This window comes from Columba livia, chromosome 2, assembly GCF_036013475.1.
Source record: "Columba livia isolate bColLiv1 breed racing homer chromosome 2, bColLiv1.pat.W.v2, whole genome shotgun sequence".
NCBI classification, from domain to species: Eukaryota; Metazoa; Chordata; class Aves; order Columbiformes; family Columbidae; genus Columba; species Columba livia.
Window position 1 is genome coordinate 137,661,179 of NC_088603.1, and position 15,837 is coordinate 137,677,015.

General features: G+C 45.4%; 1 protein-coding gene across 1 annotated transcript; it reads right to left on the bottom strand.

The window, feature by feature from the left end:
• Window positions 1-9,439: 9,439 nt before the first annotated feature.
• LOC135578673 (GSK-3-binding protein-like) lies at window positions 9,440-14,829 on the bottom strand. The gene has a single exon (XM_065054009.1). The coding sequence runs from the start codon at window positions 10,917-10,919 to the stop codon at window positions 10,314-10,316; it is 606 nt and encodes a 201-aa protein (XP_064910081.1). The 5' UTR covers window positions 10,920-14,829; the 3' UTR covers window positions 9,440-10,313.
• Between the last annotated feature and the right edge of the window lie 1,008 nt (window positions 14,830-15,837).

A 15,837-nucleotide genomic window follows, 5' to 3' on the forward strand; every position in this document is an offset into this window, starting at 1 on the left:
GTATCAGCTGAGCAGTGAATGTCCTCCCTGTTGTAGGTGGATGATTGATGGCTGGGGAAAGTCTGTTATTGCTTTTGAGCCCTCGCAGATCTCAGTGAGATAGGGCAGAATCTAGATCTAGAGGAAACCAAGAATGGTTGTGCCAACTACAGGGCCATAAATGAGAGTAGGACTCAAGGTGAATCAGGATGAATGAAGCCGTAGCATGAAAAATGCTTGAAATTACAGATTTGCTAAGTGGCTACATTCACATTGTCTGGATTCCTTATTCTTAGCAGAAATTTAGGGAAATACTGGGTGAATTCCATTCACTGCCTTAGAATGGAATATTTTGTTTTAAGTGGATGTGCCAACTTTGTAGGATCATAGGATAATTCAGAAGGATCAGAAGGATTTCAAGAGGTCTCTAGTCCAACTGTCTCTCCAAAGTAAGGACAGTTCTGAGGTCAGACCATGTTGCTCAGCATTTTATCCAGTCTGATCATAAAAACTGCCAAGGATGGAGACTTCAGCTGCTGGGCAACCAGTTCCAATGCCTGACTGTCCCCATGGGGAAGAGGTTTGTCTTCATATCCAGGACATAAGCGTGTGGTAAAGTATTTAAGCAGCTTCTCTTTGCCTCAGAAACATCATCAAACACAGTGAGTGTGTTAACGACTGAGTTAACAGCAGTTATTCAAGGGAAGCTGTTGATGCCAGGATCACCCAGGGCCACAAATGTCAGTACCGAGTGCAGAACTGCAGAGGTAGCCCACGCTGACAACATAAGTGCTGAGATCTTTGGTAATGACAAAAGTTTTGTCATTGATGCTGAAGGTACAGTCAGAAGAACAGCAAGACAATAATAAACAACATTTGCACTTAATTTTGCTCACTGTCATATGGGTTAAGCCCTAGCAGCAACTACCTTATTTAAACAAACAAAGGTAAAGAGGTAGCTCAAAGAGGAAGGTGCACCTGCTACAATTTCACTGCTTTCAAAATCACAAGCTTTGCAATAACCAAGGAATCAATAACCAGGCATGTTCTGTATTATAGCCACAACTGTGGAAGTAAGACTTGGGGCAGTGCTGTGTTTCCCCCTCTCACCAGGGCAGATGGAGGAGGCCAAGGCTTCTACATGCAGAATTAGACAAAAGATTCAGATCTCAAGTGCTGCGGTGCTGAGGAGGACCAATGCAGAAACAAATATGATCAAGCCCCCAAATGATGTCAGTCCTGCCAGGACAGACCCACAGTCCTGGAGACAATCAGTGGCAAGAAAAGGGCAAAAGCCCAGCGAGACCCAAGCAGGTGCTGAAGCCAAGAGTGCACCAGGACAGAAGGAAAAGCTGGGTCAGTGCTGCCCATGGTCAGTGTTCACATGCCAACACCCTTTCATAGACAGTCAGGAGAAGCTGCTGGAGCCTGTCTTAGTTTTCTCTGGTGTAGTGGTTGAGATGGACAAACGACATAGACCAAGTTCTTAAGTACAAACAGCAGTCTCCATTTATTGCCACAAATGCCTTTTTATATAGTCTTTACCAGCTCAAGTGTCTTTTTGCTATTGGTTACAGGCTGCATTAGTAACCTATCATTGGCTAATTTTGCTATCGTCAATGTTGCTCTTTTACTCCCTTCTTTCTCACGGGTACACCTTAATATCTCTGGATACTCCTTTACTCCCGTCTTTCTCACGGGTAGGCCTTCATATCTTCAAGGCTAATTTCTGTTCCCATACCCTCTGTCATGAAATCCACGGACCCGCTGTAGTTTCCCACACTCTGGCTACTGTTTTATCTCATCAGAAGGCGTTTTTCTACCTACAGTTCTCCAGATTGAGTCTCTAACAATCTTCTATCTCATTATGGGGCTCCATAATTAGCTCTCAAAGCCATAGTAATCACTGTCTCTAGGAGTTAGTAATGGGAACTGAGGTTTACACACACCTCTGGGTTTCAGTGTAGGTCCTTTGGTCTAGAACAAGAGAGTCAAACTCATTTTCACTGGGGGCCACGTCAGTCTCGTGGTTGCCTTCAAAGGACTGAATGTAATTTTAGGACTGTATAAATGTAATTACTCCTCCCTCTGAAGGAGGGTCTAGAGTGTCTGAAACCATCTTTTCTCCAGAGTCCTTCACATTTTTGTGTTGGTTCAAATCTCACCTCTTGGGGAGCATTTCTCTTGCTCATCTTCTGTTTCTCTTCCTCGTCAGCTCCAACATTTCCTGAGAACTCTCTTCTCATGGAGCCTGACTTCCAGTCCCACATCTCTCTCCAGAGGCAGCTTCCACTGGCAACATCCATTCCTGCTGTTGCAGTGTTAGTCCTCAGGATTGCACGCAGAGGCCAAGGCAGCCACGAGGCATGTTTGCTGGGCTAGCTGGGCTCTCTGCTTCTCATAGAGAGAACCTTGCCCCCGTGACCACCCCGACCACCTTCCCAACACCCTCTGCAGAAGCCAGCTTTGTATCCAAGCATACACGGGCCAACTGACCACAGCAGGTCAGGTCTCCTGGGTCCAAAAGCACAGGACTACCTATACCTTCATGCACAGCTAGCAAGAAAATAAACTATAAGCACGACTAAAGATCTAAAACCCAACAGTATGGAAAGGCTAGTTAGCTACATAACCAAGCGGGAGCCAAACTGACAGACATCAGGATGAGAACCGCTGGGGATCTTCCATCATGCAGCAGTTGGTAGGAAGCAGCCAACCAGCATCCCAAATATTGAGCTACTTAGAGCTCAGGTCTTACCCAGTGCAACAATCCCTAGAGTTTTAAAGATGTAATTATGTGGGATTGTCACTTACCAAAGATCACCTTTCATGTCCATCCGTTAATGTCCTCTGCTGAATCACAGGAGTTCAAATAAATTGGACTGGACTACTTGCGAAGTTGAAATTGCCCACTGAAAATCTTTGCTCTACTTAGTTTTAACATTCAAGTTAACTTCCACTCCACAGTTTAAAACTTTCTTTTAAAAAGTTTATGGACATAAAAATAGTGCCTCCTGGATAACACAATTTCAGCTTCTAGGTGTCTGTCCTTGTTGTACTTAGAGGTGAAGATCAGTTTGTAATACAATTTTCCCAAGCAGATACAATATGAAACCATTAAAAGCTTTTCAAAATTACATTTTGAGCTGATTTTTTTTCCTCCTCACCTTGAAGGAAAACTTTTCCGACTCTAGAAAATAGGAGGAAAATCTCTGCTCTTACAGGTTTGCAACCACATTTAAAAATACTCAAGCCAAAATAATTAGGACTTATAATAACAGACAAATTAAAGCCATTGCAATCATAAGGCAGATCTGTATCATGCTGGCTGCAAACTTCAAGTCACTCCTGCATGAAGACATCCTTGAAGAGTTACTCAACATCAGTATATACCTAACAATAAGGATTTTTGGTTTGTTTATGAAGAAGCAGGTAAACCAAAACCCATTTGAAATTCTACTATTTCTTACAATAATTTGGTAGTTCTGATAGGGTCTGATCTCCTTTTCCTAAGATAAGACCTGTTCAGGATCGGCTATTAAGGCAATGCGTGTACAGGACATAGGCAATATTGCACTAAAGATAAATTTGCCTTAACTTTGACAAGAAGACAAAGCACAATGGTATTATAAAAAAAAAAATTAGCTGTTTACTGTATTTTTTCCTAAAAATGTAATTTTAAAGCTAATTAATAGCATGTCTTTTGTGTAGGACTATCTTTCATTCTTAGTGTCAATAAAACATCTGTACATTTGACCCTGTGCCCAAATAGTGTTTCAGCAACTCATATTTGAGCCCATGCTTTTGTGTGCACATACACAGCATCCATGCGATGCACATTTGCTCTTTAGCTCTGGAGCATCTCTGACCACAGGCTGGAGGACAAGATCCACACAAACCAAATGTGCTGTGGAAAGATCTCCAGCAAAATAATGGGAGAAGTGGAAAATGAGGCACTGCGTCCCTTCCAAATCCCTACTGAGGTAGGCAATTTGACTTAGAGAGGCACTTGACATTTGTAGCCTTAAAAAAAAAAAGCCATACAGATGCAGAGGTGGGAATTTCTGAATCTTTTTTCCATTCTGCTACCAGTCTGGCACACTCCAGGCTGATATACTCCTTTTTTTAATGGGAATAAGATTTCCGTGTCTTGCGACCCAGAATCCAGCCACTGCTCAGGACAGGGCTGAAAGTGGCCAAGGAAGTTTGCATCAGAGGCCATGGAGGACAGCAGCTGTCAAAGCAGCCTGGTGGAAGCTAACAGAAGAGCAGCAAGATGAAAAATATAAATACCTGCTTTTTTATGCTTTTTTTACCTTCCAAATGATGTACAGATGAGATATCACATTGGTGGGGCATACCTGTGCACTGACTGACAACTAGCTATTACCAGAATAGCAACTGCCAGTGCTTCCTGCTAACAACAGGGGAGGATTAGAAATCCCCCTCATTTTCCATCTTTTAGGAGAAGCTAGAGATGTATGTACACAGATTCAGTCACCTGCTTCAGCACTGCTTGGTTTCCTGTGGAAAATTACTAGTCTTGTAAAAATGAAAAGGCATTGCAATGTGGATTTAAGAACGCTAATAATCCGAATTTGCACCTTAACTTAGAGCCCATGCTTCTGTAGATTTTAGCCTTGGAACTCTGACAATTTTTGTGATACAGGTAGCATAAGCCCTGACCTCTTGCGGTAAAATGCTTAGAGCAGCAAATATTTAGTATTAAGCCAGCCAGGATCCATTTTCTCTAATTAAAACATTTTTATCCTGGTGCTGTTTCATCACATACCACCAAAAGAACAATGTATTTATTTAATTCAGTGCTGCTCCTAAACATGATCCCATTGAGCTGGAAGACTACAGCGTCTCTGGACTGTAGAATCGATTGGAGACAAACTTCTGAGGGGCAGCTGGTGGCACAAGCCCCATAGCACCATGGAGCAGCAAAGTTCCTTGGATGAGGGCTGACAGTACCCACATGGGAGGAAAATGAAAGCAGCTCTATTTATTCTCTAACTTACCACTTAACTTCTAACTGTAAAAGCTCCAGGAGGATTTTTTTTCCTAGCTTTACAATTGTCACGGCTATTAAACCTGTACTTGGGGTTGGAATTGAATGTATTAAACTTCTTCATATAGCTCAGGAGCTTACAGCCTTTCTTTAGCACCTCTTCATGAAAGTCCTGCCAAGTCAGTGATTACCAGTGGGACACAGAGACAAGGTGTTTTTACAATTTCATTTGATTGCTGATGTCCTAGTGCCTACAGCGATGAAGAAAACCCTTAACTGGCTGTATTACTCTACCAGACACCACCAGATTAGATCATGGGAAACAAAAATACTACTATTTAGATACAGGATATTGCATAAAGAACGGCTAATGCTGAGCACTTCTGAATTTATGGTGCCTGATTTCCTGTGGCTTCCTCTGCTGTAGAGTCTACAGTGTCTACCAGCACAGCCTGGGCACGCTGCAGCCTTCCTCTCGCTAAGGGCACCAGTGCCACCTTCTCTAGCGGCTGCCTTATGCCACGGAAATGGCAGGATGGCAGTTCTGTAGCTTTGACAAAGGCGGTTGAGGTTAGTCACACAGCTAAAGCATCATCTTTGGAAGACAAAAAGCAAACTGACCTCACTGACTCAGGAAATGAGATTTCCAATGTAATTTTTGTGTTGCTGCAAAGGCATTTATGTAGTTATTGTAGCACTACAAGTGGTGTTGTCCATCTACTCCCCAAAAAAAGAGAGAAGGAAATTCCCATAGAAGTTGGGAGGAATTTTTCTGTTAACTTTATCTGTTCATTTCATTGCACCTAGGATTTACCCTCTGATTTCTGCCCTGTGTTGTACAAGCTGAAGATGAAAGACAGTTGTAACTTGCCCTCCAATTCATACACTGCATGGTTTATCAGAAGTAAACCAGATCTTGGCTGCCAAGAAGTGACTGAGCTACAATATTTGAAGCCAAATGAACGAGCAAGTCAAAAGTACCTACCAAAGAGCAACTGAGGACAACAATGCTACTTAACGTTTCATAAGAGCACTACAACATGGACAAAGGACATGTGAACTATTACAACCACAAGCTGAAAATAATGGCCTGGGTAAGAGATGAATGCAGGGTGAGGAGAGGGAAATCATGGGGCCGGTGACTAGGAGGGAATGGGAGATGCTCTTTTGATGGAGATGAAGATGAAGATGAAGATGGAGATAGAGATGGAGAAGCTGCTGACACTGGGACTGGCCCTGGCTGGCCAGAACTTGTGTTGTCTATCAACCAGCCTACATCCTTCTTTTCCCTTATGCATTTCATGAGATGCACTGGCTGCTTTCTTTAAAACCTGGTTTTAAGGACTTACGGCACAGTCCCTACTTTCCTACCACATTTATTATGCTAAGTACTATACCAACATGATTTTTACAGGAGTCTCTAAGTGCTGGTGCAGTACACAATAGTAAGCTAGAAGGGAGATAGGAGACACAAGGGGAATAGCAGACAAAAATCATTCTACCTGCCAGACTTCTGGCTGAACTGGCTTGCTTTCAAAGGCTCAGGGAACCTGAAAGTAGAAAGAGAAGATACAACAAGGGTATGAAGCTGAGTTTTGGGCAAGGGGTCAGGAAAACGTGTTCAATCATAAAGAGAAAGCTCAGGAGGAGTTAAGCTGCGGTGCAGACTACAAACGAAAAAGCTGTGACAGCCTTGTGCCATGCTAATGCAACACCACAAAGAGGTGCATTGAAAGATGAGATGTGTCTTTTGTGCATTTGTTTACAAAATTATTTAAAATAAAGTTTACCATCAAGAGGTATCCTCCTGTAAATATAAAGAAAATAAACTTCTCCAATGCATTGCAATATCGCTTGTGACAAGTATCTAAATGGCTTATTTTTTATTCTATAGTTCACGTGATCCACTGCAAAATCTTGTAGTTTGAACTATTTTTTCCTCACAGGATGGAAAAAATATATAAAACCTATCTAAATGCCTATTATGAAAATACAATTTTCTACCAAATTTAAAGCTGAAGTAAACTATATTTTCACTTACAAATGAAGATAGTCTAAGCATACCATGAAGGCCAAATGTAGCATGTCAGCGAATTTGTTTTTGCCTTTCTAGAAACCAACAACTGGTATCTGGGGACCAGCACAGGCTAAATGAATTGTAGAAACCCTACCTATAAACACAGATATTTAAAACTTACAAAAATCTTTACATTACTGTTCAACATTTTTTTATTCCGTTTGAGAAACAAAGTAACAGTGACTTTTATATCAAAGTTCCTTTCTGCTTGTATGCCTGCGCAGCGTAGCACAAGGCAGTATTTGAAAAAGAGAATTTGCACTGAATCAGTGGAAACCTTTTGTCAATATTTCAATTGGTCCAACATCTTGTAAAACATGGCTTCCAAAATCAAAATAAGTCCCTTTCGATCTGTTCCCTCATGAAGAAGTGACATGTGCACTATTTTGAAGAAGATAATTTTAAAGACTTATAAGGAAGATGGGATGATAAAGGCTGCTGGCATGAGCTTAGGACATTCACATTACGAGTGATGAAGACACGGCGGTGAGTTATGCAAGTTATCTGAAACAAATGCCAAAATTCCTTTTACCAAATCATCGCACACTCCACATAACACTTAGCTCACTATAACCCTTTTCATATATACATCTCCCAGCCTTGCACAAAGGAGAAAGTAAAAGCTATTTCAGAAATAATTTAGGAAGCTTAAAAACCAGCCAGTCACTGTGAAATTTATTAGCGTCTTTTGTAAGCCTCACTTCAACTGCCAGTTTATTGAAAAGTGTTATTCTAGTAAAATCCTTAAAAGGAATGTCTCGAGGCTTTCAGTGACTACAAAGGACACTTGTAAAGTTAGCTGTTCTCATTAGTATACAGAGGCTAGGATTTGGGGGTGGGGGGAAGGAGGAGGCAAGGGGGTTGCAGAATCAATGCATAATTATCAGTGGCAAAAAAATTCAAGTCAACCGTGCCAGCTTTCGGAATTTCAACCAACAGCCACACATGTACTTTTAACTGTAGCTGTGTAACAACTTGGGCTTCATCGGCTGTGCTGGGTTTTAGCTTGTTTCCTCCAGCTCTTTTAGTAAAGGTAAGTAAACTACTTAACCTACGGTTCAAATGCAGCATCGGCATGGCAAATATCTATTTGCCTGCACATCTAAAGGACAAAGAACAACTAGTTTTGTAGTTGTTGGCTAGGGGTCATATTTGAAGCTTTCTGTTTACATTTTATAGAGCTTTTTTCCCCTGGATTAAGAAAAAAACAAACAAAAAATTTAAACAAAATAATTTGAAGGACAACCTACTCATAACTTTATTGTATTAGAGGATAAGAACTAATGGCGGATTCGAATCTTTTCCAAGTTGTGCAAAATGCCACAACAGCATCATAAGTTATGAGAAAAACGACTTCAGATGTTAGTAATTTAGGAGGTTCTAAAATATGTTGAATTTCTTCCTTTGCATTTTACATGCATTGGTATGAAAAAACTGCACCCTACTAATAACCTAATAAAGATAAAGCTAATAATAACATCACATACTGTTCCTAGAACATGAGGAATTCAGTGAGACATTATGAAAACCTTCAGCATCACTTTCTATCAGTAGCTGGATGCAGAGGAAAACACAATATCTTGTGGATTAAATGTATTCCTGAAAGAACTAATCACACAAGTAAACATAGCTGCTCAAATTGCTCTCTTGGACAAAAGCAAACATCTTCCATTTTCTTTCATGTGGGATTGCTACCTCTTCAAAGGAGCAGCTTTTACCTCAAATTGAGTGGGGGTTGGGAGATTGTTATGCTCCAGTCTGTCTGATGTGTTTAGTTCTGATCTTGAAGCTCATTCTTAGACTCCTAAAACCCTAACGTAGGTTTTACCAAGGAAGATACTCAGAATAGATATTGGAACTTAATCATCATCAGCATCAAATTCTATGTTTTACAGATATATATATATATATATTTTAAAACACTGCCTAGACCTCTCTGCCCTCCTTTTTAGAGTATATTTCCCCTCTCCCTGGAGAAAGAAAACCAAAAAAAAAAACCAAAAAAAACCCCACATAACGAACACAGGCTGTTTCTTCCCCAATACAAGATACCTAATTTTGGTTTCAGAACGATTTAAGAATTCCAACAGCCACATTCTCTACTGCTCGAAGGGCTGTCTCACAGCTTACGAATGAACACTGCTGGCAAACAAAGGGGCTCAGTTGCATCTCTGTGCATTAATAACCAGTGTCCCACTGCATCAGACTATGCGGATTGTTGTGGGGATTTTTTTTTTTGTCTGCAAAATGGAGATCTTGCAACTGAAAGAAGATCAAGGGAAACGTGCCCACTGGAGCATCAGCCACAGAGTTTTGTTCACATGAATCAAAATTCACTTCACCTTAACAATGAGACACAGACCCCAAAATAAAAACAAGACCACGTTTATTCAATACAGACAGGTTAATTAAGACGGCAAGTCCTGTAAATCAGGAACACATTTTAAACACTCCGGTACGAAGTGCATATATTTAAAATCAACAGCTGCATCTTGTATTTGAGCCATTGAGTTTGCCGGGGAAGGGTGGATTTGTTGTTTTTGGTAGAAAAAACTTGTTTCAGCTACCTTATGTGAACAATGCGTCTCAGGCTCCATTCACTCATCAGGTTTTACAATTGTAAGTCCAGCTGCCTTCCAGCTTTGATATTCACATTTTTTTAACTGCTTCATACAGTCACAACGGGTAAGGGAAAAAATAATAAACGTTAAAATAATTAAAAAACCAACCAAACAAAAACAAAAATAAAATAAACCAGTTCGAGAGGGGGAAACGGCTCCCGCCGGGGTCAGCGAAAATTATTGCAAATGGCTCCTGTGAGACGGAGCCCGGCGGCGGAGCAGCCCCGCGGCTGCTGAGGGACCGGCGTGGGGGGGTCCGCGGCCCGGCCAAGCTGCCCCGGCTGGGGGGAAGGAGGAGGAGCTCCCAGGGAAGGCAGAGGCGGGCACGGGGCACAACAGCTCAGGGCGGGCGACGTGCGCAGCCTCCGACGGTTAGCGATCGGTGGGGCTCGGGGCCGCGCCGGGGGTGACCTTGGGGCGCAGGGGGGCGCACACCCGCCCCATCCCAACCGACACCGACCGCGCCGCGCCCGGGTCGGCTCGGCCCCGCCCGGCAGCGAGAGGGGGGGCCCAGCGCCCCGCTGCGGAGGGAGACTTACACCGCGGCGGAGCATCGCAGTCCGCTCGGCCGGGCGCCCCGCCGCTGCCAGCGGTCGCCCCGGCCGCCGCTCGTCCCCGCTGGCTACTGCAGGGGCTGCATCGCCGCCGCCTCGGCCGCCTCGCCGTCCGCGCCGCTGCTCCCCGCCGAGGCGCTGCCGCTGGAAGCCGTGGAGGCTGCTGCCGCCGCTGCTGCCGCTGCCGCCGCCAGCTGCAGCCGCCGGACGGCTTCTTTGATGAGGTTACCGGAGAGGATGAGCTGCTGCAGGAGCCGGTGCGGGTCCTCCTCCTCCGCCGGCCCATCGCCCGTCCCCGGCGGCGCTTGCTTCCTCCGGCGGGCGGCGCTCCGCAGCCAGCCCCGGCCGCACAGCTGCTTGGTCACCCGCTGGTGGCCGCTCCTGTCCGGCCGCGGCGGCTCAGAGTGCTGCTGGTGGGCTTGCGGCGGGGCCGGACCCCGCGGCGCCAGGAGGCCGCCGCCGCTGCAGCGCGGCGAGTAAGGGGCGGCGCGGTCGCGGGCGCTGCCCGGCCCCAGGTGCTTGGGGGCGCGGGGAGGCGGCGGCGCCCGCTGGGCGCTCAGCTGCAGCACCTCGCCCAGCTTGGCCACCAGCGCGTCCACCTCCTTGGTGCCCGCCTGCCCCACAGCGACCGAGCGCTCCAGCAGCAGGAAGCGCTCGCCCGGGCGGCACGGCATCTCGGCCGGCGCCCTGCCCTGCCGTGCCGCAGCGGGACCGGGGCCGCCGCCCGCCCGCCGCCCCGCGCGCACGCGAGCACACGCGGCTCCGGCGGCTGCGGTTGAAGCTGGAGCTCGGCCCGCTGGGGTTGGTTTGTAAACAATGGGTGACGCGGGATCCCGGGCGCCTCCCACTGCGCGGGGCGGGGGGGGAAGCCGCCGCGACCAACCGCCCGCCGACCGCTCCCGGCGCCAACACCCCACGCGGCGGGTGGCGAGGACCCATCCGCCGCCGCGAGGGCGGCTCCCGCGGCCATAGACCACCAGCCGGGCGAGGCCGCCCCGCGCCCCCCAGCCACGTCGCTCCCTCTCCCCCCCTGTCTGCGCGCCGCGTGGACCGGCCCGCTTTCAAACCCCGCACCTCGGGTCTCAGAGGCGGGGCCAGGGTGATTGGCAGGAGGGGTGTGAGGGGGCGGGGCGGCCCGGCTGGAGCAGGCGCCTTTGCGGAAGGGGGGTGCCGAGGGGCCGGCGGAGTGCGCTGGTCGGGAGGGGGGGGCGGGAGCCGGGGAGCTCTTCGGCGTCCTGTCGCCTCAGGACAAGTGCCCGGAGGAGAGGCCGGGGACACTGAGGAGGGCGGATGGCGCCTGGGCGCAGAGGGAAGCCTGCCTGCCTGCCTGCCGCCCCCTCCTCGGCCGGTGCCGCGTCTGCCCCAGCCGCGCCGGCCGAACAGACGCTGCCCCGGGAAACCGTTAGCGGTCGGCAGAGCTCCGTGTGACTGTGTGCCGGTGCCCCCGTAGCTGCGTGTCCCGCCGCACCGCGGGCGGTTCTGCTTTACCGTTAACGCTGCACGTGGACGCGGTGCCTTTCCCTGACCGAGCGGTACCGGGTCCGCCGGTGCCTTCGGGGACGGGTCACCTCGTGATGGTCACGTTACGCTAGTCGCCCGCCAGAGTCAGTATCGGGATCGCGACACGCTCATGCGACAGCGCTCGCTTCCGCGGTGACAACGCGACGTGGTGGCCGTTCTGCTCGGTGCGCCTGCCGTGTCCTCGCAACCGGCGGCGCCTTCATTTGCGGTTTAATTCTTTGGCATAGAAACGCCTTTGGGGTCTTATTTTCCATCACTAGAATTAACATACGTGAAGCAAGTGTGAATGGGCGTTCTCTCTATTTTTCTACCTGCCTGCAGTTTATTGCATCACCTGGACCAAGGCTCCGTCCTGCCTGTGCCTCTTCCTGTCCCAGTCCCGTTCCTTTCCTTGAAACTGCCACCACGTCCTTTAAGCGAGTGCTGAAGTTTCTACGATGAGCCTTAGGTAACATTTTCTGGATGTCAAAACACGGGGAGCATAGTCCGGAACAATTTCACTCATGTAGCGGTTGTCACTGCTGTGGAACCGCTAGTAAAATGGAAGTTGTTCACACACATAACTGCTATCAGCTCTGTGCCCTTGATAAATCAGGAAGCAGTTGGCAAGGGAGAGGGCATGTCCTTTGGTCTGTTCGTCCATGTTTTCCTGAGCTACTTTCACTTGCTGTCCGAAATGAAAGAGACCCCGTGTGTATGTACACGTGCATGTCACCTGGACATGTTACTGGTCGCTCCAGCCTAGGTATCCATGTCCATTATTACATTTCCACGCTGGATTTATGTGAGCTGGACATAAAACATGCTACCTAATTGCATATTATTTATTCATTTGTATATATAGTGTACTGATATTTGCTTATTTTCAGCACCTTCTTGGTAACTGGTCGTTACAACTCAGATTGCATTGTTCTACAGGTAATGAAAAAGTGAGAACTTGTTTCCCCATGCCCAAGTATTTTTAAGAAAACACTTATACCCTGCTCCCTAATTATGCACTATCTTTTCAAGTGAAATAAAGGCGTGCCTGCATAGATGCAGTGGTTGGATCTACTTCAGCTCCAAGGGAGATCTATATTCAGAGCACTTCTGAGTAGGTAATCTGGTATTCTGTACAAGCAAAACTGCAATAAACCAGTACAGCTTATTCCAGCCTTTTCTTCTCCTCCCACAAAGGCAAAATAAGCTATACCAGCAAAAGCTCAGTGTTGCTTGTGATTACATCTATACCTGGGGCTTTCATGAGCCCAGCAATGATAATCACAAATCGCGCTTCGTTGCATCCCTAACCAACAGCAGTGCTGGGAAAAGGTTGCAGGATAGAGCAGATCAGTGCACAGAGAGGGAGCTCAGAGCCCAGGCATTAGCAGAATCCTAATATTCTCAGATCTTTTTAAATGCAAAACTTCATTGATGGCTTATTGACAATCAACTGAGTAAGTATCTGCTGAGGATTTCAGGACTAAACCCACTGAAAATGTTTACATTGAGTGCTACTAATCATGGTTAATATTTTTACCACCTCAACAAAGCGAGTGTTGTAAATTTGCATATCCTAAGGAGTTATCAGAAGGATGTTTCAGTGTAGGTTCTCCTAGAGGAATCAGGAACTTCAGCCATCATTTTGGTATTGTAGCTCTATTCACAGTAAGAGAAAAGCTGAAATGCTGTTGAAGACAGAATATTCCATGCCAGAGCCGAAGTCCTCCCTCAAAGATTTATGTGGGAAAACTACACCCAAGTGGGCTCAGTATGAATTGTGCATATGCCTGCGGAGCAGATCTCAGCATGTCAACACCCAGAGTCCTTCCCAGAGTTAAACCCAAATCAGTTCTAGAAGCAGGTCTAAACTGTCTGCCACCGCCATCAGTTGTTCCTGGCAGAAATCACTATGGTGGTTTATTAACTGTCAGCTGTTTGCTAGCGCCTGTCTGTAGAAATAAGAACAATTTCAACAGTGGGTTTTGCAATAAAGTGGCTGTTGTACATAAAGGTGCCCTGATACAGAGTTAAGTGGCAGGTTGGCTGCCAGCTCAACCCTGAAGAATCTGGGGCTTCTTCAGTTTGAGTCGTTAAGTCATTTGGCTGAGTCCTCAGTTCACTATAGCAAGGTGTCCTCATTTGGATTGGGAGAATCACAGCCTAGTTATCATACTTCATCTTCTACTGCTACTGATGAGTTTTGCAGCACTTCTTTTACTTTAGCAGCTTACCACAATGATTTCAATTGAAAACCAAAACCAAAAACCAAACCCCAAAACATTAAGGACAGGGGCAGGTTCTTTTAAAAATAAAAGGAGGAAAGGTGTTGGAAAACTGCCAATAAGATTTTTCTGACCACTGACAATATTTTTCTGAGCAATGGTTTGACAAGAAATGTTGTCACAATTATTACTATTATTTTTTTCACTATTTTCTCAGTATTGTCTGTTTGTGTTCTGGGATTGCCAAAATTCCCACTGCAGATTGTTGCCTAGGCCATTCTATTAATAAGATGTTACAGTTGCAAACTAATTGTTTCCTTTATATTATTATTGTTCATCTGCACTCTCACTTTATCTGTTGACGTTTTTAGAATGTGATTTAAGATCTTAAAGATCTTCAAGGTATTTTTAGAAATACTTGACTTCCAGATATCCCTAGCAGAGGATGAAGTATGAGTTTCATAAACAAGTAGCAATTATATTATGTGGCCATCTATAAAATTCTGACATAATTTTATAGCATTTCCTGAGGATACATCTTATTTTTTTTAACATTAAGGTCAACTGATATGTCTTACCTTTTGTACTGATCCTGGGCAACTGGATGTGACTTCTGAGCTTTAAACCTTAAGGAGAGGCAAAAAAGCCACTTAAATCCTGTGACTTCTGCAGTCCAGTGGAATCTTGGTCCTTCCACTACATGTATGTGTTCAGGATCGTGCACGTGTTCTAACTTGTTATGGAAACCCAGTAACCCAGTCGATGTGAAATAAGAAATAATATTTGATTTGTGCAGGTGTTTACATTTCAAACCCTTATGCTGGAACAGCGTGATCTCAGGCTTCGGCATTGTGTATAGAAATAAATCAGATTGATAAGTTCCTGAGAGAGATTATGTAGTGTTGCGTCACAATGTCGAAGTATTTATAATGTTGTTTACAAAACAGTAAGAGACTTTGAACTGGGTGAACACAGTGACTAGGTCCTTTCTAGTCCTTTGTTTCTCCAGGCATTTCTCATGCCTTTTATTTTCAACAGAAACTTCTGTCATGCCTATTAAATATGCAGAGCTTCTCTTCATAACAATAGTGTCAATGAAGGATGCTTGTGCAAAGTAAATTAATTTCTTGTGCACAGTTTAAATGCAGAATAGGGAGAGGCCAGAACACCATCCAAATAAGATGAATTTAGATTCCCCAATTATCATTTTGTAGCCTGCATTTGTAATAGATTTCCAAGAACAAAAGACATTCCTTTAGAAACAGCTGAGGTTGCTAAGTGACACAAATGTATTTACTGTGTCATAACTTGCAATGGCCAAACACGTTAAAACAGGGGAACTAATAAGCAGAGATGTCATGAGTCTTACCCTGACTCACAGGGTAAATATAAACCTGTTGGCCAAGAGTTTTACATTGTTTTGGATACCCAGCATGGAACCTTAATGGAAATGGGAAACATTAGTTGCTTTGGAAAATGTAGGCTTAAGAAATTCAAACAAACATGCATATTTTGTCCCAACACAAGAACTTGAATTCAGATGTACGGGATTTGATTCTTTCCTGTGTTGTTTTTGTTTATCCCCAGTCAATTACCTAAGAATTTACAGGTGGGGATACTGCTTCCTAAGAACTACGTCGTCAGTTGTAAGGCTGAGTTACTTCTTTTTGTTGAAGTTATCACTGTTTCTTACATCTTTTAGACACACACAAAAAAATGTCTTTGGGTGAAAAGCTGAAGCTAGCACCTTCTTCTACCCTCTTACCTTCTTCTGGTGTCTCACACACTGAGTTGCTGTATCCCAGCTCGTCCATGCAGTTGGAATGCATGTCCCCTTTGGAGGGACCACAAGAACCTCTCTTTGGCC